Source organism: Portunus trituberculatus, chromosome 37 (assembly GCF_017591435.1).
Source record: "Portunus trituberculatus isolate SZX2019 chromosome 37, ASM1759143v1, whole genome shotgun sequence".
Classification (NCBI taxonomy): domain Eukaryota; kingdom Metazoa; phylum Arthropoda; class Malacostraca; order Decapoda; family Portunidae; genus Portunus; species Portunus trituberculatus.
The window spans coordinates 15,112,614-15,135,038 of NC_059291.1; the positions used below are offsets into that span (position 1 = coordinate 15,112,614).

Consider the following 22,425-nt stretch of genomic DNA (forward strand, 5'->3'; position numbering starts at 1 on the left):
ATAAAAAATATATATATATATATATATATATATATATATATATATATATATATATATATATATATATATATATATATATATATATATATATATATATATATATATATATATATATATATATATATATATATATATATATATATATATATATATATATATATATATATATATATATATATATATATATATATATATGTACGCACAAGTATTTATATAAGTAATGTGTTCGTATGTATGTATAGTGTGAACGTGATTGGGTGAAATATGACTTATTCTTGTATTTCTATAAATATATTACAGTGGAACCATGCGCGCTTTGGGGTTCGAGGGATCTCCAAGCGCACGGGTTCGAATCCTGTCCACGGTCCGAGTGTAGGTTGGGCTTCCTCACTCGGGGCAACGGTTTCCCTTTAGCCCAGAAATTCTCGTGAAAAGCCCACATGGTATAAAAAAAAAAAAAAGTAAAGTCTTCTAACAGAGTCACCACATAGTTTAGTAACTCCGTCTATCAGGGAGCCTTGGCTCGATGGACCATGCAATGAACACATCTGTTTAACCAATATATATGTACATGTAATGAAATGGCAATAAACTTTACTTTGCTTTACTTTACACACTTAACGCTGAAACACTTCCTTCATTTCACGTTTTTCTGGATACATTTGAGTCAAAGGAACTCCGTGACTTCTCGGTTAGCTGTAAATAAGGTGAATAAGACTTCCGTGTCTTATCCTGGCAGGAAGGAGAGTGAAAGCGCCTTAGCCAGGTACAAATTCAATACGAACAGCTTCGAATCAAGCAAAAGACTTAATTTCCAAAGTGTTTTCTTGCAGATTCTCCACCTGAATATCCTTACGTTTCTAAAGTCTTCACCAACATCGAGCAATTTCCTGCACTTACGTGTATTCTTATCACCTTTTACACCAAAGCCTTTCTATCAGGAGGTTCAGCTAAGGGAAAAAAAGGTAGAAAACGTCACACACGTTCCCGGAAGATGATAAACGCAGGAGAGGCAAAAGAGAAGTCTAATTTAAAGACAAGCAGTGCGATAAGTAGGAATAAGCTCTGAAAACTACCCACGCGCTGCTATCATAGACAAGGTAACACGTGACATTCCCGTGAGAAGTAACTTGCAGGGAACGCATCGGTAATAAGTATATAGCACGCAGGTAACACTCGAATAACACTCAAGTAATAAAGATGTTGTCTTCAATTCAACAGACTGTGGATGCTTTTTACACACGTGATTTTCTGAAGTCTCCTGTTGTATAAAGTTGTAAATTTTGCTCTATTGTTTATCTTTAGTCGATGCGGAGATATCAATGAATTATTATGAAGGCTCCTCTTGTCTAATATCTTCCTTTATGTTCTTCATTACTGGTCGATGCAGTGATACGTGACTTTGTAAATCCTTGTGTTGGTGCACGTCGTGAGGTCATCCATTCTACCATTTCACGTTCATATTCCACCTCCATAATATGAGACATGAAACACAGCTAGATGTTCGAATATTTGTCCTGGTATTGATGACGCCATATGAAGTACTCGCAACGGCTCCATACGTAATGCTATAAACCAAGACACAAGGCACGACAAACTACCCTAATATTTGTCCTGCACAGATACTGGCTATGCTGTATACTCTCACTACACGCGTTATGGTTCTATCGAGTCTATACGAGTACTTTTTGATGAACGAGAGTGTTAGAGGAGGTGGAATGCATGTAGATATAAGTGTTCTCGCCTAATGCATGCACGTACACAAGTTGAACGAGTACAGTAACCTTCCATGTCTCGTTTCTGTCCCCCAGAGACCTTAATCCTCGCTGGCTTAGTGTTGCGTGCCGTGTAGCGCATCGATTCATGACCAGAACTTTCAGTAAAATGCAGAAAACTTTATATTAGAATTTCTAGTACACAGACCCATAAAAACAAAATCAAAGTGTTACATTTCAAGGACTTTACGAAAAAATGCATTGCTAAGACTAATACTTGGCAAGGAAATAACTAACTGAAAAGAAGGAAGGGAAAAGAGGAGAGAATGGACACACAGGAGTGAATAAAAAAACACCTGGTATGGCCAATACAAAAGCTGTTTATTTGACTATAACGAAAAGGAGAACCACAACCAGAAGAAAAAACAAAAGCAACAAGAGCAGAACATGAACCAAAAGCACAATCACAACCACAACCAGAATACGACTCAGTATATCCATAACTAACAGAGCATCGTCAGTATAGTGATAGGTAGTCTCTCTCTCTCTCTCTCTCTCTCTCTCTCTCTCTCTCTCTCTCTCTCTCTCTCTCTGTGTATATATATATATATATATATATATATATATATATATATATATATATATATATATATATATATATATATATATATATATATATATATATACAGGAGAGAGAGAGAGAGAGAGAGAGAGAGAGAGAGAGAGAGAGAGAGAGAGAGAGAGAGAGAGAGAGAGAGAGAGAGAGAGAGAGAGAGAGAATAAACACACAAACCAGATAACATACACACACTTCAAACCAAGCGGGATAGTAATTTAACACGTCACTGCTTCTGGTGAATAATAACTTGATCTGAGTCAATTACCGCAGAGAGGAGGGAGGAAGAGAGGGACACGGGGACACCTTAACCTCAAGGGCTTCACCTGTCGCTTCACCTGTGGCTTCATTGAGGTGCAGGCAGCGAGAGAAGTTGAAGGGGGAGGAAGCAGGAGGGAAGGGGAATTTAGAGCGGGGGATTTCATTAGTCTTGTGGGGAGTAGTTTGAGTTTCGTCATAACATGCAGGTACTGTTGACGTGACCTCGTGAAGCGGTGCAAGGGGGGAGGTAGGGAGGCAAGTGAAGGGTGTGGAGAGGAGAAAGAAGGGATGGAGGCAGGGATGATAAAAGAGAGAGAGAGAGAGAGAGAGAGAGAGAGAGAGAGAGAGAGAGAGAGAGAGAGAGAGAGAGAGAGAGAGAGAGAGAGAGAGAGAGAGAGAGAGAGAGAGAGAGAGAGAGAGAGAGAGAGAGAGAGAGAGAGAGAGAGAGAGAGAGAGAGAGAGAGAGAGAGAGAGAGAGAGAGAGAGAGTGTGTAAGATAATGTTTAAAGTGTAAGATAATGTTTAAATAGAGAGAGAGAGAGAGAGAGAGAGAGAGAGAGAGAGAGAGAGAGAGAGAGAGAGAGAGAGAGAGAGACTGCATCGCCACATATAATCGCCTCCACTTCTACCAACACCACATTTATCATCACAAAGAAAAAAAAAATCTGAAAAGAAGAGATAAAAAAAGAAAAAGAAAAAGAGTAAAAGATAAGAAAAAAAAAAACTTAGTGATCCCTTACGAAAAACACGGTCAGATTGGAAGGGAAAGTTTTACCCCCTTTCTATCTCTCTCTATAGTCTATACCTCTCTCTATGCCTCAAACCCTTCCCTCCCCCTCTCTCTCTCTCTCTCTCTCTCTCTCTCTCTCTCTCTCTCTCTCTCTCTCTCTCTCTCTCTCTCTCTCTCTCTCTCTCTCTCTCTCTCTCTCTCTCTCTCTCTCTCTCTCTCTCTCTCTCTCTCTCTCTCTCATATCTGATATCTCTTTGGTCCATAAGTTTCCTGCCCCATGTCCCTCTCCTCCCCTATCCCTTCTCTTACCCTATCACTCCCATCTCCTGTCACGGGTGCCGCAAGTTTGGTTATCAAGGTTCCCTCGTCCGCCACAGATGCTTCCCGCGGTCAGGAGTCTCCCAAGAGTTTACCTGCATCGCGGTTATAAGCGACAGCTATATTGTGTTTATCTTTACCTGTCGTGCTTACTTGCTTTGCCTCTTTCGTCTCTTTAGCTTCTTATAGTTATCTTGTATGTTTGTTTGTTTTTTTTCTCTGCCGTATTAGTTTTTTTTTTTTTTGGATGAAAGAAGATAAGGTAAGATAAAACAGAAAACGGAAATACCGTATAGATGGTTTGAGTGGGAGGGTTGAGTGGAGAGGGGAGAGAACACACAACAGCCTTATGAAAAAAAAAAAAGACTAATGAGGAACAGTGGCTCCCTATGAACATGAGAAAGGCTGCAGAGGTAGAAGAGGTTAGTGAAATCAAACAGCTTAGAGGGAATGTGAATGGATTTTGCTGCTTGTAATCCTCTGTAATGCTCTGTAATCCTTCTTCTTACTTCACTTCCTCCTTCTCCTTTATTCCCTGTTCTTGACTTCCGTCTCATCTTCCCTTTTTTTCTATCTATCGTGTTTCTCATCCTCTTCATTTTCAGTAAGGAACACTGACACGTAGATGGATAGATAGGTAGCTAGATAGATGGATAGACAGATAAATATATAGATAGATATGTAAATAAATATATATTGATATATTGAAGTGACTACATGTCTATCAGTATCACATAAAAACATAAACATAAACACACACACACACACACTCACCAATGATGGTCAGGTTCACGAGACTGGTGTGGGTCGGGGACTTGAAGAAATCCACCCGACACTCATATAGACCGCCGGAGTCTTCGCCCACGCTGGTCAAGGTCAGGGTGGCAGCGCCTCCACTCAGCGTTAGCGCCCCAACAGCCTCGTGCGTCCCCGACTGAAGCTGCGGCTCGCGACCATCGTAACTGTGGGAAGAAGGAGAAAAAGATGGCAGGTGTTAGTAGGTGTAGCTGTTGAGAAAGAGAGTGAAGAAAGTTAATAGTTACTGTGGCTGTCGAGATAAAGGGGGAAGAAAGAAGGGTGTTCGTGGGAGTGTCTACGGAGGAAGAGGGTGAAGAAGGCTGGTAGTGGATGTTTCTGTTAAAAAAAGGAATCAAGAATGGTGTTAGTGTTAATAGCTACTGAAATCAAAGAGGTTGGCGAATGTCTATGGGTGTGGCTTTTGATTAGAAAAAAAGGAAGAAGAGAAGGATAGTTGATGATAATGGGCTGGACATGGCAACTGAGAGAGAGAAGAGGAAGGGAGAAGGATGAGACTGGGGAAGGGGTGTCGTTGCTGTAAATTGAGAAAGGAAGAAGAGGGATTGAAGGAAAAGAACATGGAAAATAACTCTTAATGGCTATTTACGAGAAGATGGAGGGAAAATGCAGTTAGAGATGATCAGAATATAAAAGGGAAGGAGATGGTTGCTGTGAATCTTGAATAGAGAAAGATATGTTTACTGTTTCCGATGAACAGAGAGAACGATCTTTACAGTCAATTGAATAGAAAAAATGGTTTTTATAGTGTCTGTTGGTTAAGAAAAGTGATGTTTTGTGTGTCTGTTGAAAAGTGAAGATGATATTTACTGTGTCTGCTAGATAAGGGTATGGAAGATTTGTCAGAGTAGGAATCAGAGGAGCAGAATGGTGTTGTTTGTGGGCAGGGAGTGTGGGCAGAAATGGAGGGCGAAGTGGAGAAGGGATATGCAGTGTTATGATGGTAAGCCGCTCTCTCCCGTAGTCCTCGCTCTCAGGCAGGGCAAGGCTGCTCAGGGCGATAAGGTGATCCACGCCCCTGGAAGCCCTTAACTTGATCCCTAGTCTCCCTTTCTCTTTCTCTTCCTCTCCCTCTCCCTCTCTCTCACTCTCTTCCTTTCTCTCTCCCTTTCCCCGTCTTCCATTTTATCTTCCTTTCCTTTCTTATGTCCTGATCGTGTGTGTGTGTTTCACTGTTTGATCTGCTGAAGTCTCTGATGAGACAGCCTGACGTTACCCTACGGAACGAGCTCAGAGCTCATTATTTCCGATCTTCGGATAGGCCTGAGACCAGGCACACACCACACACCGGGACAACAAGGTCACAACTACTCGATTTACATCCCGTACCTACTCACTGCTGGGTGGACAGGGGCTACACGTGAAAGGAGACACACCCAAATATCTCCACCCGGCTGGGGAATCGAACCCCGGTCCTCTGGCTTGTGAAGCCAGCGCTCTAACCACTAAGCTACCGGGCGTGTGTGTGTGTGTGTGTGTGTGTGCGCGGGAGTTTTATTGGTTGATAGGTTGATTCTCAGTTTTTTTTTTTCTCTCCAGTCTTTTTCGTTCTCTCTCTCTCTCTCTCTCTCTCTCTCTCTCTCTCTCTCTCTCTCTCTCTCTCTCCTTCTAAGAAGACCCTAACTTTCTTATCCCGAACTCAGCAACAACAAGAAAGAACAAAAAACAAAAGAGATGATTCACAAACGCAAACAAATAAAGAAAAAAAGGAGAAATGTGGATGAAAACAATTATCATAACAACCGTGAAGGAAATTTTGATGTTCTTTTTCACACACACACTCTCATCCACTTTCCAACTCCCTTTCGAATTCAAAGCGTTAATTTTTTTGTTTTTGTTTTTTAATATAGTTGAGTGCCTCCTGAAAAATATAAGAAAAAAAACGAAAAAGAAAACGGGATAGATAGGGCTTAAAGATCACGGAAAACTGGATGAAAGACTAGAAGGGAAAGGGAAAAGAATGGAAGTGAAAATTTTATCAGCACGTCAGCGAGTTTTCTCTCTCTCTCTCTCTTATATGCTTCCCCCTTCACCACAGCCCTTGTTTTTGTGATCTTAGCCCCCACCACGACCCTTCCTTCTGTCCTTTCTCAGATTTTCCCGGTGCAGACTCCTAAGGATTACACAAGGCTCAAATTGCATCCTCGTCAGTGGCTCTTCAGGGAGTACCATTGTGGAGTACTGACTTGTGTCCGCTCAGGGATTAGTTTTTGTGACATCAATGCCTGTGTGTGGATTGTGTTTACTGCTTAGAGAGAGAGAGAGAGAGAGAGAGAGAGAGAGAGAGAAGGGGGGAGGTAGGGAGAAACATACAGACAGAGATGAAAACATTCTAACATATATACATACATACATACAACCCTACGGATACGGGGAACATGAAACTGACGATGAAAGCAGAATCTCCTCCTCTTTGGTGACAGTCAATAGGTCCTCATGTCACATATTCTCCTCTCCTTTCTCCTCCTCCTCCTCCTCCTCCTCCTCCTCCTCCTCCTCTTCCTCTTCCTCTTCCTCCTCCTCTTCCTCTTCCTCTTCCTCCTCCTCCTCCTCCTCCTCTTCCTCTTCCTCCTCCTCCTTCTCCTCCTCCTTCTCTTTTCTTGATAGCGGCGTACCCTCTCACGGCTCTTCTATAACTTTCACTTCTACCTCAGGATTCAGTGGAGCGAGTTCTTTCCTCCGAGCAATAAACGAACGTGTATTTCCTCCCCCTCCAATACGCCACCAAGCTCACTGCCTCCCTCTCTGCGTGTCTCGCCTTGACTCACGAAGCACCTGCTGATATTTTGGACCATATTCTGAAACACTTTGCTCCGCTCCTCCACTACTTTCAGAAGGATATGGTTGAAATTACACGGGATTCTAAGTATGTATTTTCATGGTTCCAGTGATAGATTAACAAGGTTTTTTTTTCCTTTTTCATTATTGACAAGAGAAACGTTTTTGAGAATCCGCCTAATCATGTTCGCAGCATTTGAAAACAGTTGTGTTAGGAGAACGGAGCGCTTCTGACTACGGCCATTAACTCAACAGGTCTCCCCCAACCCCCGCCTCTCTCTCTCTCTCTCTCTCTCTCTCTCTCTCTCTCTCTCTCTCTCTCTCTCTCTCTCTCTCTCTCTCTCGTGTGTGTGTTTTTCCCTCGCGTCATTTCTGCCTCTGTTCTTGTTCTCGTTTCACCTCCGTTTCGTCTTCCATGTTTTTCTTTTTTTATTTTCTCTCGTCTACAATTGGTTCTCTTCCACTACTAACCGCTGTCCTGAGGCGCGCTGGTCAAACGGAACGGGAGAAGCAATGAAAGAAGGGAGGGAGTGAAGCGGAGGTGCAAGGTGGGTGGAGTGAAGAGATGTGGTACTCTTCCTCATAGGAATGGAGTTGAAGAAGGAATGGCGAGAAAGTGAGAAAAAAAAAAGGTTGAAGAGTTGGGAGGAGAGGAAAGGAATGTGTAAGTGAGGAATAATAGGAGAGGAAAAGGCAGGATTAATGAAAGGAAAAATAAAATAGAAATGAAGGACGATGGAAAGAGACAAGAGAAAGGAAGAAAAAAGTGTTTGTAAGGGAGGGATAAAAAGAGAAAAAAATGTATAGCTAAGAGATGACGGTAAAAAAGGGAAGGGAAAGAGATGGGAAAAGCAGATGATGAAGACTCATAGGAGTGAAGAAGGGGGTGAAGGAAGGGAAGGACGGGAGATGGTTCAGTAAAGCAGACGAAGGAAAGAGAAAGGAGTGAGCAAGTGAGGGAGTTGAGGGAAGATATGAAGGAATGAAGAAGAAAAGGAGAGAACGGGAAGAAGGGAATCTGCGAGGGTAGATGAAGCGGAGAGTAAAAAAATTGGGGTGAAGAGAGAAGTGAAAGCGTCCGGAGAGAATGAAGGGTAGGGAAATGGCGAGAGAGGGGTGAGGGGAGTGGGTTAATGAGAGGGAGGGTCAGCAGTTACAATTAATTCCAATTAGTCTAATAGTGCTCACGTATGGCACCTGTGGGAATTTTATTAATTTAGCCCCCGGTCCCCTGACATTTGTGTGACTTGAAACAATAAAATGAAAGGATCTCCCTGTGATATTATAATCGTAATAGTAATAATGCTAATGTTCGCTCCACCACAAACAAAAAAAAAACAAGAAAAAGGTGAATTAAAGGCTAATAGATTAGTTAAAGTGTCCAAATTACTATTATTATTATCATCAATATTATTATTATTATTATTATTATTATTATTATTATTATTATTATTATTATTATTACTATTATTATTATTATTGTTTTTGTTATTATTATAATTATTATAATTATTATTACTATTATTATTATTATTATTATTATTATTATTATTATTATTATTATTATTATTATTATTATTATTATTATTATTATTATTATTATTATTATTATTATTATTATTATTATTATTTATTATTATTATCATTATTATTATTATTATTATTATTATTGTTATCATTGTTATTATTATTGTTATTATCATTATCATTATTATTGTTGTTATTATTATTATTATATTATTATTATTATTATTATTATTATTATTATTATTATTATTATTATTATTATTATTATTATTATTATTATTATTATTATTATTATTATTATTATTATTATTATTATTATTATTATTATTATTATTATTATTATTATTATTATTATTATTATTATTATTATTATTATTATTATTATTATTATTATTATTATTATTATTATTATTATTATTATTATTATTATTATTATTATTATTATTATTATTATTATTATTATTATTATTATTATTATTATTATTATTATTATTATTATTATTATTATTATTATTATTATTATTATTATTATTATTATTATTATTATTATTATTATTATTATTATTATTATTATTATTATTATTATTATTATCATTATTATTATTATTATTATTATTATTATTATTATTATTATTATTATTATTATTATTATTATTACTATTATTATTATTATAATTGTTATAATCATTATCATCATTACTATTACTATTATTAGTGTTATTATTGTATATATCATAATTATTATAATTGTTATTACTATCATTATTATTATTATTATTATTATTATTATTATTATTATTATTATTATTATTATTATTATTATTATTATCATTATTGTTATTACTTTTTATTATTATTATTACTATCATTGTTATTATTATTGTTATTATTATTATTATTATTATTATTATTATTATTATTATTATTATTATTATTATTATTATTATTATTATTATTATTATTATTATTATTATTATTATTATTATTATTACTATTATTATTATTATTATTATTATTATTATTATTATTATTATTATTATTATTATTATTATTATTATTATTATTATTATTATTATTATTATTATTATTATTATTATTATTATTATTATTATTATTATTATTATTATTATTATTATTATTATTATTATTATTATTATTATTATTATTAATGCTATTATTATTATGATAATGGTGATGATGTATATATGTGTGTGTGTGTGTGTGTGTGTGTGTGTGTGTGTGTGTGTGTGTGTGTGTGTGTGTGTGTGTGTGTGTGAGAGAGAGAGAGAGAGAGAGAGAGAGAGAGAGAGAGAGAGAGAGAGAGAGAGGCGCAAAGGTCACAGCTGTATCCCTAAACTCAGGATGGATTAATCTCAAGTCAGAAAGCTGCCCGAAGCAATATTCCTGGTGTGCCAATATTTGCACTTTTCACCGCAACTTGTTATGAGAAAACTCGAGACTTTCTGTGTCACGCGAGTGTTGCTTGAGGAGGCTGTTAGGGGCGAGGCTTTAATGGGCGGGGTTGTGAGGGACATGGCTGTGAGGGAAGAGAATGAGATGCCGAAATGAGAATGTGATTTCTGTTCTGTGGATCAAGGAGGATGAGAATATTGGATATGATAATTGGAGTTGTCAAAAGTATTGGTGTCCCTGTCCGTGTTATGGTTTTTCCTTGTAAATTATCGTTGTAATCATCATCATCATCATCATCATAATCATTACCTGTTATATAAATTGTTTTTGTCGCTATGTTAGGTTATATCGTTAGGTTAGGTTAGGCTGAATATCAAATCTTTACATTTCTTGAATGGAAGAATTAGAATACAGGATAGAGAAAGAAAAAAACAGCGAAACGTATGAAAATCGGCCTATCAAGACGTATTTACGTGAATGATCTAATCTAATATATATCACCCAACATATCCCAACCTAACCTACTCACCAAACCGAACCAGTCCCACGCCAATATAACCTAATCCAACCACACCAACACCAATAAGTGACTGACATGGCTGTTCTTCAAGCGTTCAGAAAAAAAATAAAGCTTTCGTATGTTTAGTTCAGGCAAGACGTGTTGATAAGAGAGAGAGAGAGAGAGAGAGAGAGAGAGAGAGAGAGAGAGAGAGAGAGAGAGAGAGAGAGAGAGAGAGAGAGAGAGAGAGAGAGAGAGAGAGAGAGAGAGAGAGAGAGAGAGAGAGAGAGAGAGAGAGAGAGAGAGAGAGAGAGAGAGTGGTGGTACATTACCCTCCACCTGTCACCTGGCCATCACCTGCCCTGCTGCTTCATTACCTGGCAAGACTCGTGGTGGTATTGAGGCGGGCAGGTTTTCAGGTAGAGAGAGAGAGAGAGAGAGAGAGAGAGAGAGAGAGAGAGAGAGAGAGAGAGAGAGAGAGAGAGAGAGAGAGAGAGAGAGAGAGAGAGAGAGAGAGAGAGAGAGAGAGAGAGAGAGAGAGAGAGAGAGAGAGAGAGAGAGAGAGAGAGAGAGAGAGAGAGAGAGAGAGAGAGAGAGAGAGAGAGAGAGAGAGAGAGAGAGAGAGAGAGAGAGAGAGAGAGAGAGAGAGAGAGAGAGAGAGAGAGAGAGAGAGAGAGAGAGAGAGAGAGAGAGAGAGAGAGAGAGAGAGAGAGAGAGAGAGAGAGAGAGAGAGAGAGAGAGAGAGAGAGAGAGAGAGAGAGAGAGATCTTAACAAAAAATAGATAGGTTTTTATTTCCTTTTTAGAGCTCCTATATCTAGATTTATCACAGCTCCATAATCTGTTTCTAAATAATGTTTTGACGCTTTCGTTGCGATATGTAACAATTTACAACACTAGAAAAAATGTGTGGAATCATTATGAACACGTACAAGAGAGAGAGAGAGAGAGAGAGAGAGAGAGAGAGAGAGTGAGGTAATGAATACGTATACAGTATCTAAGCTCTGCGATGTTTAAAAGAGGCTGTGGAAAACAAACAAACAAGCCTCAGAGTAATTAGTAATCAAATATGTCACAATAGCAGTGAAAGGGTTAAGCAGCGTGAAGTGATTAAAACTCACCTCTCCTCTTTAGTTAGCTTCTCTGTGTGAGGGACAAAATAGTGAACTTTTCCCTTTTACCTTTTGTACCCTTGGCGCGACTCCTTAACACATGAAAAAATATGTTGGAGAGAGAGAGAGAGAGAGAGAGAGAGAGAGAGAGAGAGAGAGAGAGAGAGAGAGAGAGCACACTATTTTACGAGACTTAGGAAAGCCATAAAACGCGTGTGGAGGGAGTAAGAAGAGATGGGGGGAGAAGGAGAGGAGGAGGAGGAAGGGAGGGGAGGAGGAAGGGGGAAGCTACAACATGAAAGTTTAAGTAGCTAAGAATTTACTACGTGACGCCGTGACACTAAATGCTGGAAGGGGAGAATGGGGGAGAGGAGGTCTTGCTGAGGGAGAGAAGGAGGAGGAAAGGAGGAGGAATAGAAGGAAGAGAGAGAAGAGAAAAGGAGTTGGTCTTACTGTACGTTTGGAGATAGAAAAGTGGAGAGACCATGATGGGAAAGGGGAGAAGAGCAAGAACTTAGTGGGGAGGAGAGGGAGTGGACAATGTTGGTGGTTGTAGAATAGGTCTTAGTTGGGGAGCAGGAACGTGGGAGAGGTGGTTGGGACGCTTTGGGACGAGGGTGGATGGTGAGAAATTTGTGGAGGAAGTGAAAAGCTGATGGGGACTTTCTTTGGGGTAGGAAGGGACTGGAGCCTTTTTTTAGGGGGGGATTTGAAAGGACGCTACTGTGTTATGTCAGGGAGTGTTGCCCGCTAATGCTCTTAAGGGGCTTTTAATTTCCCAGGTTCCCGCAGTACGAATAAATCTGTCACGCGTGTCCTGGAGAATTACATATTATCTGTATTTTTCCTTCCTTTATTTTTATTTTCGTCTGAGGATTCTATTAAGGATTTTTCTCGTGTGTGTGCGTGTGTGTGTGTGTGTGTGTGTGTGTGTGTGTGTGTGTGTGTGTGTGTGTGTGTGTGTGTGTGTGTGTGTGTTTACCATTTCTATTATTGAATGTTATGTATTTTTTACTTCCTTCGTATGTACATCTTCTTTATTAAGTTTGATAATAAGTCTTTTTTTTGTATTTTTTGTATTATTTGTAGAAGAATTTGTTATTGAATCAGACCAACAGTGCACAAAAATAGCCTCACAAACACACACACACACACACACACACACACACACACACACACACACACACACACACACACACACACACACACAATGAAATCACCTTAACGTCAATCTATCTCTCAATTTGATTTTATGTTCCTCCTTTTATTTATTTCATGCGCTATATCTTCCTTTATTTAAGAAACTTCCTTAACATTTGTTCCATGAAATTATTAACAAACTGCTATTGTTTTCTTCTTTTTTTTTCTTTTCTTTTTTGCTGCATCCGAATACTAAGTCGCTAAATGTTACCGAATTTTTCCAGTTTAGAGTACTGTGCGCCCTGAAACATTTATGATAGTGTAATTACTTTGACGATAATTATGCGATGGATTTCCAGTTTCCCAATATGAACAAATATTGCTATGAAAACAATGAAGTACTACCGATCTGGCTGCCGCTCAAACACGCCTTTGTAATACGCTGGTACATATCTCGCAACACTTGATCACTTACACAACGCATGTCGCTTTGATTGTTGTTAGAATGGCCAGCGGTTGTACACACACACACACACACACACACACACACACACACACACACACAGAGAGAGAGAGAGAGAGAGAGAGAGAGAGAGAGAGAGAGAGATCAGTTTTTGCCGTTGGTAGACTTATTTTGGCAAACAAAAAGAGTAATTATTGGAAACAATCAGTGCATGGCCTTAGTGATCGTCACACAGAGGGCGGGTGATGTGGGCTGATGACGGCATTTCCTCCTTCTATAGTCACAGAATTGGAAGCAACGGCTGCTGAAGGAGCAAAGGAAAAAGCTAGTTGAATAATGATGGGGGAAAAGAAAAGAGAAAAAGAAAGGTAAGAAGGATTTGATTGTCAGCGAGAAGATACGCAAGAGAAGATAAGCTGAGGTTAGAAGTAAAGGAAAAGAAGGATGAATCACTGACCAATAAGAAGAAGAAAGAGGAGGGAGGAAGTGAAGGAGTGAGAGTGGTAATTGGTGTAGAACTTCAGGAAGATGTCGAGGTAGAAGAGTTAAAGGAGTTGGTAGAGGAGAAGCGAGAGGAAAAAAAGAAGAGGAGAAGGAGGATATGAAGGAAAGTTGATCAAGTCTTTATTAACAGCAAAGGAAGAACACATTTAATAACATCACCTAAGGCATAAGAAAGTAATATTAGTAGTAGTAGTAGTAGTACTACTACTACTACTACTAGTAGTAGTAGTAGTAGTAGTAGTAGTAGTAATTGTTGCTGTTGTTCTTATTGTAGTAGTAGTAGTAGTAGTAGTAGTAGTAGAGATAGTAGTATGAGTAGTAGTTTTAGTATTAGTATTAGTAGTAATTGTTGTTGTTGTTCTTATTATAGAAGTAGTAGTAGTAGTAGTATGAGTAGTAGTTTTGGTATTAGTAGTAGTAGTAATAGATAGTACAGATTATCATAGAGACAGGAGTACACTAAAGTAACATTATTACCCAAATTATAATCCTTAAGGAAACAACAACAGGCCTATTTTGACTTTGGTATTCCCTGTTACATACATATATCATAGACGACTTAGCAATGGATTTGAATGCTTTTTATATACCAGAGAGAGAGAGAGAGAGAGAGAGAGAGAGACACACACACACACACACACACACACACACACACACACACATACGTTTCCTGCGGTGGCGGACATATGATTACGTATTTGCCTCTCCATTTTTGTTGCGTCAGTCTAGGGTAAGTTTCTCACTGCTCCCTAACTTTCAATTAATTTGTATCCTTTACCTTTGATATATCACTTCATAATGATAAGAACTGAAGGTAAAAAGCGCAGTATGATAACAGAACCTTGCATCGTCACCTGTTGCCCATCACATAACCATCTCTACTTCGCTTCGACGGGAGTGACTATGTTCTGTATTGTTTTTTGTGTACGTATCACTTATCGTGCAGTGTCTTATTCCTTTTCTGTGTGATGACCACGGCTTTACTGAAGAGGTGGAACGTGTATTATCAACAGGAAGGCGAGATGAAATGGTGAAATGGCGTAGTGTGTGGTGGAGCCGAGCTAAGCGGGAGTGACGATCCTCCGCTAGGCGATCTTATAATATGAAGGACCTAGACACTGTCTTGAGGAACAACATGATGGTTAAGGTATGTGCATTCCCAGTGTATGATGTGCATGTAGTCAAGGCTAATACATGAGAGGACGTGACGAGTCTTAACTTGTGGTAATGAGGTGAGTGTCATGATGTCATTCTTATTAGCCAACCAGCAGTTTTAAGTAACAAATGACTGAAAGAAGTAGTGCATTTGTTCCAAAAGGCTGATGTGTACATGCTCGAGGTTAGTAGAAAACGGGATCGTGATGAGGCGTAACTATCAATAAAGAGGTAAATATTGTTACGTCGTCCTCCGATCAGGCAACGCTAGATTACTGGTGTCGTATATTCACAATTCAGTAATTTTCGTTGTGTTAATCAATGTTCTAAGTATGTCACTATTGGTACATTTCAACGTATTTCGTAAACAATAAAGACATACATGATCGTGGAACTCATGCTCATCATGGGCAAATAGAGGTAAATAAGAAAATACTCAGCAGAATGCAAGGTGGAGGTTGTTGCCAAACACGTTAGAGTTAAGACGACTACTTTCGAAGCACTTCTTCGTCAGAACTTCAAAGCATTTTAAATGTTTCTCCTTGACGCTACACTGTTTTTTTTTAAATGTTTTACGGTTCTCTTGATAAATCAACACGGTTTCTACTTTATAAGCAAAAGGAACACTCCTGAAGACCCGACAAATTAACTCTGCCGCCTTTGAAAGCGTTCGGGGTGAGACCAAAGCGTTTCGGAATTACGGTCTGAGCAGCTCCGCCACGCAACCAAAGCGCTGCACACGCTGCCTTGTTACGGCTAATGTCTAGTCATGTATAATAATAGTCACCAGCAAAACAATGATAAAGTCACTCAGAAAGTGGCGTAAATCTCTCGTTCCTTGATTTGTTCGCTTATTCTTTCATCAGCTTCTGTCTTGCATTCATGTCACGTTTTATCATCTCTTTGGATTTTTATAATTTCATGTAATCCTGTCATTAGGCTATTTCTCTCATTTAACCCCTTCGAAATCTTGTGAAGTTCCGTTTCCTTTTTTTTTTTCACTAACATATTGCTATTAATCATTCCATTACACACATGGAATCCACATGAAATCTAGGCCACCTATAGCACAGAACAGAAGTGGACAGGTGTGGGGCCCTTCCGGACCGCGGCCATCACGAAGCAGCACAGGCTCTCTAAACAGTGTTTCTCAACCAGGGGGCCGCAGACCCCTAGGAGACCGCAGAAATCTATCAAGGAGTCCGTGGGGCAGGAAATTGAACATGACAGTTAACTGATATGATATTTTATGACTACACAATGTCTTAATTAATATGTCCAGCTTTTTTTCATTTTTTCCCCGCTAGTTGTATCTCAGAATTTTGTGATTATTTGTATAGTGCATTATAATGTTAATATGACTAAATGCTTAAAAAGTGAGAGTTATATTTGTTTGCAACATTGCTTCCGGGATGGCATATCATGATACAATTGCTACACAGTAGCGCGCTGGCAGAGCTCAGCCTGGGAGCTGTATGCATTCTGCCGTCGACTTATGCTGACTGAACACGTGGCGTGACTGGTTTAACTTGTTTATTTGCTTGTTTTTCATTTGACCACACTATACTACTGAAAATAGGCAACACTTATGTAGGCCTTCACCTTTAAGGTTTTTTTTTCCAGAGTGATGTTTACTTGTCTCTTAGGAAAATATACAAATATGTTATTTGACCATCCACATCAAAACAAGAAGTAATGCCAAACAAACAGTGTGCTTAGCTAAAGCTGAGCTACATACAAATGTAAAATGATTATATCCCCTGAATAGATAAGTGGATGTATGAGGTCTACAAAGCTTGAAAGGTTGAGAAATCCAGCTCTAGAACATACTCTTGGGTTTTGCTGCGTAGTGAATCATGGCCAATAATACTTAAATACATTTTCAGGATACAATTTTTTGGTAGGTATGTAATGAGTGTACGAACATGCAACTTAGAATAATGTTTTTAATATATGCAGCAGTTTTATGATATGATTTTTACCACAAGGAAACCGTGAAATGCATCATGGGAAGTGTGTTCGACCATGCGAGTGTTACACAGTTATGGTCAACGTGACGATTTGCCTAAATTTAATTCTGATCCATCTTTTTTACAGAGAGGGATACAAACTGTAGATCATAACTAGTTGTCATGGGAGAGCGCTGACTTAGTTGGGTTACATTGCTTTGGTATAGAAGTTACGGTCCTGTTAAGCATGATGACCTCGCCAGTTCCGCTTCAGTGCTTACCCTTGACTTATATGTTCTCTTCCATTATGCATGTTTGCAGTATTTGCTTAGAATTTTGCTTTATTACATTATTAATTAGGATTTTGATACATCCATTTATTCCCTAATTAGGTGATTAAACTTGTTATTGACGATATTGTATTAGTCAGTAGGTTGCAAGATCTGTCATTATCAACACCGTTACCTTCACTTTTGTCATCATCATTTCCTAATTGCTTTCCTTTACGAGGTTGAATGGTTTAAAGAATTTAACACTTTTTACCTTACCTCTATTATTCTGCCTTTGACAGAGAAAGAGAGAGAGGCGGGGGGAGAATGTTTACCCTGCGCGATGAGAAGAAAAAAGGCTTGGTGTGGCTAATGTTTCTTGCTTTCCTGTCTCGTCTCATCACTTTTGATGAAGCCTATGTGCTAGAAGTCACTAAGAGTAGGTGAATTGGTATTAATATATATTTTTTAGTATATACTCTTCTCGCCACCTCTTGTTCCTTCAATAATTCTTTCCTTCCCAGCAATACCTTTAGCTCTTCCGTCTCATTTAGCGTTTCAATTTTTTTCCCTGCGTGATCTCCCTTTCTTTTTCTTCTTCCCCCTCCTCCTCTTCCTCCTCCTCCTCCCTTACAAGTTTTAATGAAACGCATTAACAGCCTCATTCTCTCTGTCTTCATTTTTATTCACGTTCGTCGGTTCTTTCCTTTATTTTATCTGCTGTGTGATCTTAAATGTTTTTTAGGCTTGAATTTTTTACTCCATTAACTGTACTGATCTCCCTCCTCCTCCTCCTCCTCTTTCTTCTCCTCCTCCTCCTCCTCCTCCTCCTCCTCTTTCTTCTCCTCCTCCTCCTCCTCCTCCTCCTCCTCCTCCTCCGCCTCCTCCTCCTCCTCCTCCTCCGCCTCCTCCTCCTCCTCCTCCTCCTCCTCCTCCTCCTCCTCCTCTTCCTCCTCCTCCTCTTCCTTTGTGTTATTATCATGCTTCATCTATATCACTTCATTTTCGTGTTTTCCTGCCGTCGCCCAAATCCTCTTGCTAATTTTCTTTCTTGGAACAAAGTCGATGGCGGTGCTGATTAAAAACACATTGTGGGAGGTGAATGTTTGTGTTTGTCTAGACTAATCGATACTGGTTACTGATTCCCTTGTGCTTCTTCCCTCTTGTCATACTCTTGTGTGACTGCACCGTTAAAAATAGTTGGATTAGGTAGATTATGAAGTAAATTGAAGTAAAGAATGTCATTATCGTCATCAATAGTTTTTCCTTCCCTGCTTGGATGGCATAAGAAATTCATTCCACTTTTTACCTCCCTCATTCGGCTTATGACAACTACCCGTGCTCGTGACATGGCGCAGCAACAACGATTACACAGTGACACCAAATGGCGCTTTGATAAACTTTTCATATTGTCGTACAGATGAGTTACCATGCCGTACATATGCCACTGATGACACTTGTGTATTTTTAATAAAATGAAATAAAATAGATAAATAAATAAATAGATAAATAAATAAATAAATAAATAAATAAATAAATATATATATATATATATATATATATATATATATATATATATATATATATATATATATATATATATATATATATATATATATATATATATATATATATATATATATATATATATATATATATATATATATATATATATATATATATATATGGGTAGATATTTGATGGCATGTCGTTGGTTGTAGGGAACGTCAGACTCATACTGCATATATGATATTCTGTGATCATTTTTATAATAGACTGAAGAGAGAGAGAGAGAGAGAGAGAGAGAGAGAGAGAGAGAGAGAGAGAGAGAGAGAGAGAGAGAGAATGGCGATGGGGGATGGGCAACAAAGAACAAACGCATTGTAGTAGGGAAACAATAAAACGGAAAACTTTTACCAGAATATTGAGAGGCAAATGTGCGATAATTAGATTAGTTATCCGAGACCCATAAGGAGAAGAAGTGATAGTTATAGTGTGTAGGAGTTGTAGACTACGAATTGTACAGTATAAAAGTTACAAAGGAGTATATGAGTAACACAACACGAGTTATATTGTACGAACGTTGTAGTGTAAGGTATAATATACGAGTTTTAGTGTGAAAAAATAGTGATTAAATAGTACATATGAGATTTATTGTGGAGGAGTTATTGTGTGCGAGAGTTGTAGCGTAAAAGAATTATAGTGCACGAGAATCATAGGGTGAAAGAATTAGTCAGAGAGAGAGAGAGAGAGAGAGAGAGACAGGGTAATATCAACAACACTCACGTGAAGACTGGTGTGCGGATCCCTCTCTTATACCACAGGATCAGCTTTGGTCTGTCCCCCGGCGTGCGAGGGTTGAGGTAGCAGGGCAGGTCGCTAGATCTGCCCGGGACGCCCGTCACTGACCACACTGCTGCAAGGGGAGGAAAGGCTGCGTGAGTCTTCATGACAGTTAGCAATGTAACGGGACTTACCTTTGAACGGTTTATTTATTTATTTATTTATTTTTTTTTTTTTTTTGTGAGAGGGGCGGACAACTGGTACCTTCAGCGCAGTTTTCTTGAGGGAACGTCTACCTTAATTTTGCGTCTTCTTTTATCAGTTCTGTTGTTCTTGTCCTGAGCTCGTCTTACACGAGACAATAATAACCCTTGGATAAGTCATACTATTATTGCTTCCTCTAGTTGCCACCCTGTATTGTTTTCTTAAGGAGGTTGTACCTTTAGTAGAACGTATACGACGTTTTGTTAACCTTTATCTGTGCTAATCTTCTGTAGCGTAATAGTCTTAGTTGAATAATAATAGTGTTGCTTCGTGGCGTTATACTGCATTGTTCATTAAGACGATTATGAAGTTATGTATGCTGTCCTTGTCCTTGATTATTCTTGATACTGTAGATTCGTGACATTTATCATTCTACACATTGCTATTTTAGGGAGTGGTATCTTGAGTTAGTATTTTCATATAGGTTTTGTCTTCTTTGGTAAATATCACTCTAAGATAAAAAGAAAATATGATAAATAGCACTGTTCATTGCAATCGTTTCTATTTGACATTTACTTGACATTAGAGGAAAGAGTAAGTGAGAAACAAATGACATTGTTAAGATCAGAAGTAGTATATTATACATTCACTTTCTTTTTTAACTTAACATCATCAAGCCACATCAGATTCAAGATATCCACTGCCGGCTGTTCTTCCCTTGCGTTCCTTTGTCCTCCTTTGAAGGCGTGAGTGTGTTGAAGAGGAAAAAAATAAATATTTAGCTATGGGAGTTACTTTGTGTACGTAATTTAACTTAAGGTATCAAATATTTGACTTCTTTGCAGGTTACCCTTGTTCTCTTTGTTTATATGGAAAAGTATTGATTGGTGTGTGGTGTGTAGTGCTCTCTCTCTCTCTCTCTCTCTCTCTCTCTCTCTCTCTCTCTCTCTCTGATTGAAAGTGGACAGTGTGGTTAAGGTGATAGTGATAGCAGAGGAGATAAATGGAAGGTGAATGAGGTCAGGAGCTGCTTTGTGTTGATCACTTGGGTTTTTGCCGTCTTACTTAAGTTCTTTGGTGAAACTACCTTGTTAGGTTGAGCATGCGGAAAGAGAGAGAGAGAGAGAGAGAGAGAGAGAGAGAGAGAGAGAGAGAGAGAGAGAGAGAGAGAGAGAGAGAGAGTTACGCTAACGATAACAGATCAAATTAGGTAAAGTTAGATTACATATGCGAAAAGAAAGATGCAATAACGAAAGCAGATTGAATTTTGTGAGTAAAGAAAGGGGTCCGTTGGTTAAAACGTGAATAAAGTGTAAGAATGCTAATGCGCGGAAAAAAAAATACATAGTGATAAGATTGATTAAGCTAAATTTGTTTTTTTTCATTAGGTTTGTATGAATAGAGGTAGGAAAACAAAAAAAGTTAAAATAAAAGTGATAATTATTTTCAGTTAAATTTGATTGATGAAATAGGGTTTGATTCAGTTAGATTACGTTAGATTAGATTATACATGTTGGAAAATATTAAAAGATGAGCAAAAGTAGAAATGAAAACGGGAACAAAGAAAAGAATAACATTACACTGCGAAAGGTATTGATAAGGAAGGGAAGGGAAGGAAAGGCCTTGTCTCGGACTATCTAGGGAACTTGGCGTGGCGAGGCGAGGCGAGGTGAGGCAAGACAGAGAGGCGTGGCGAGTGAGTTGGTGTGGCATAGCGTGGCGTGGTGTGCAGGGTGGAGGAGAAGGGCGCTGCGGCTCCCTCTACACCCTGCCGTCTCGCTTTTCACTGTGGATCAAGGTGTAATGGAACGATTTGTCTGTGTGCACCGCGGATTGGCTCTAGGGATTACCTACGCCCCGTAATGTGTAAGGCGAGGTAATATTTCACCCCCTCCTTCAGTTAACTCCCTTCCATCCTCCCGGGAGCATGTTAGAACGCGTACGAATAATTTGTAAACATAAGGAATTATTCATAGGAATGTCGTTTGCGTATCTCTTACATTTTAGCAAGCTTTTCTGTAATTTGGTCTAGGTTTTAAAAGGTGTTCTCATTATTCTAGATATTTTTACTAACAATATTCTGTGTTATGGATAGGAAGAAAAAAAACACTAATCATTTAATTTGCTATTGTGGTCCTAAAGAGAGAACAAAGATTTTTGGAATACAAGACATAAGAACATAATGTAAAAACCTCAAATAATCAAGAAGCAGCCAGTGGGCCAGCTCGGAGCAGTCTCTAAGGTTTCATGTAATATAAGATATAGACAATGTGCAAATTAAATTGATATGTAAATATGGCTTCTTGGTTAGGGTTGTACATGAGAGGAACACACTTAGTAAAAACTTACTTAGTGCAAGAAAATTGCATGCATTCAAGAGCCGGTTTTGGTTGATACTAACTCAAGTGTTAAGAATCTCCCTTAGATTGATCAACTGGTCTTTTACAGTCATTTTATTTTCTGATGTTATGTTTTTGACACCGCCTCTGACTCAATAATAACTGGTCAGTAGTCATGTTAACCTGTCTCTGTATTTCACTTGTAATTAAAGTCTTACCCTAGAAGAACAAGTAAGGTGGTAAGATATGGTTATTAACTACTAGGTCCATGTTAAAATCGTAAAGTACATGATTACAAAAAGAAGACGGAAAACAAAACTACGATACACTTGCTG

General features: G+C 38.3%; 1 protein-coding gene across 2 annotated transcripts in view; it reads right to left on the reverse strand.

The window, feature by feature from the left end:
* The window catches only part of LOC123514303 (hemicentin-2-like), a 236,942-nt gene that overhangs the window by 139,416 nt on the left and 75,101 nt on the right, over nucleotides 1-22,425 (reverse strand). For both annotated transcript variants that reach the window (XM_045272124.1, XM_045272125.1), the window contains exons 3-4: nucleotides 19,551-19,680; nucleotides 4,415-4,602 (exon numbers count right to left, since the gene is read on the reverse strand). In XM_045272124.1, the coding sequence (XP_045128059.1) occupies nucleotides 4,415-4,602; nucleotides 19,551-19,680 (318 nt within the window). The remainder of the gene's footprint in view (nucleotides 1-4,414; nucleotides 4,603-19,550; nucleotides 19,681-22,425) is intronic.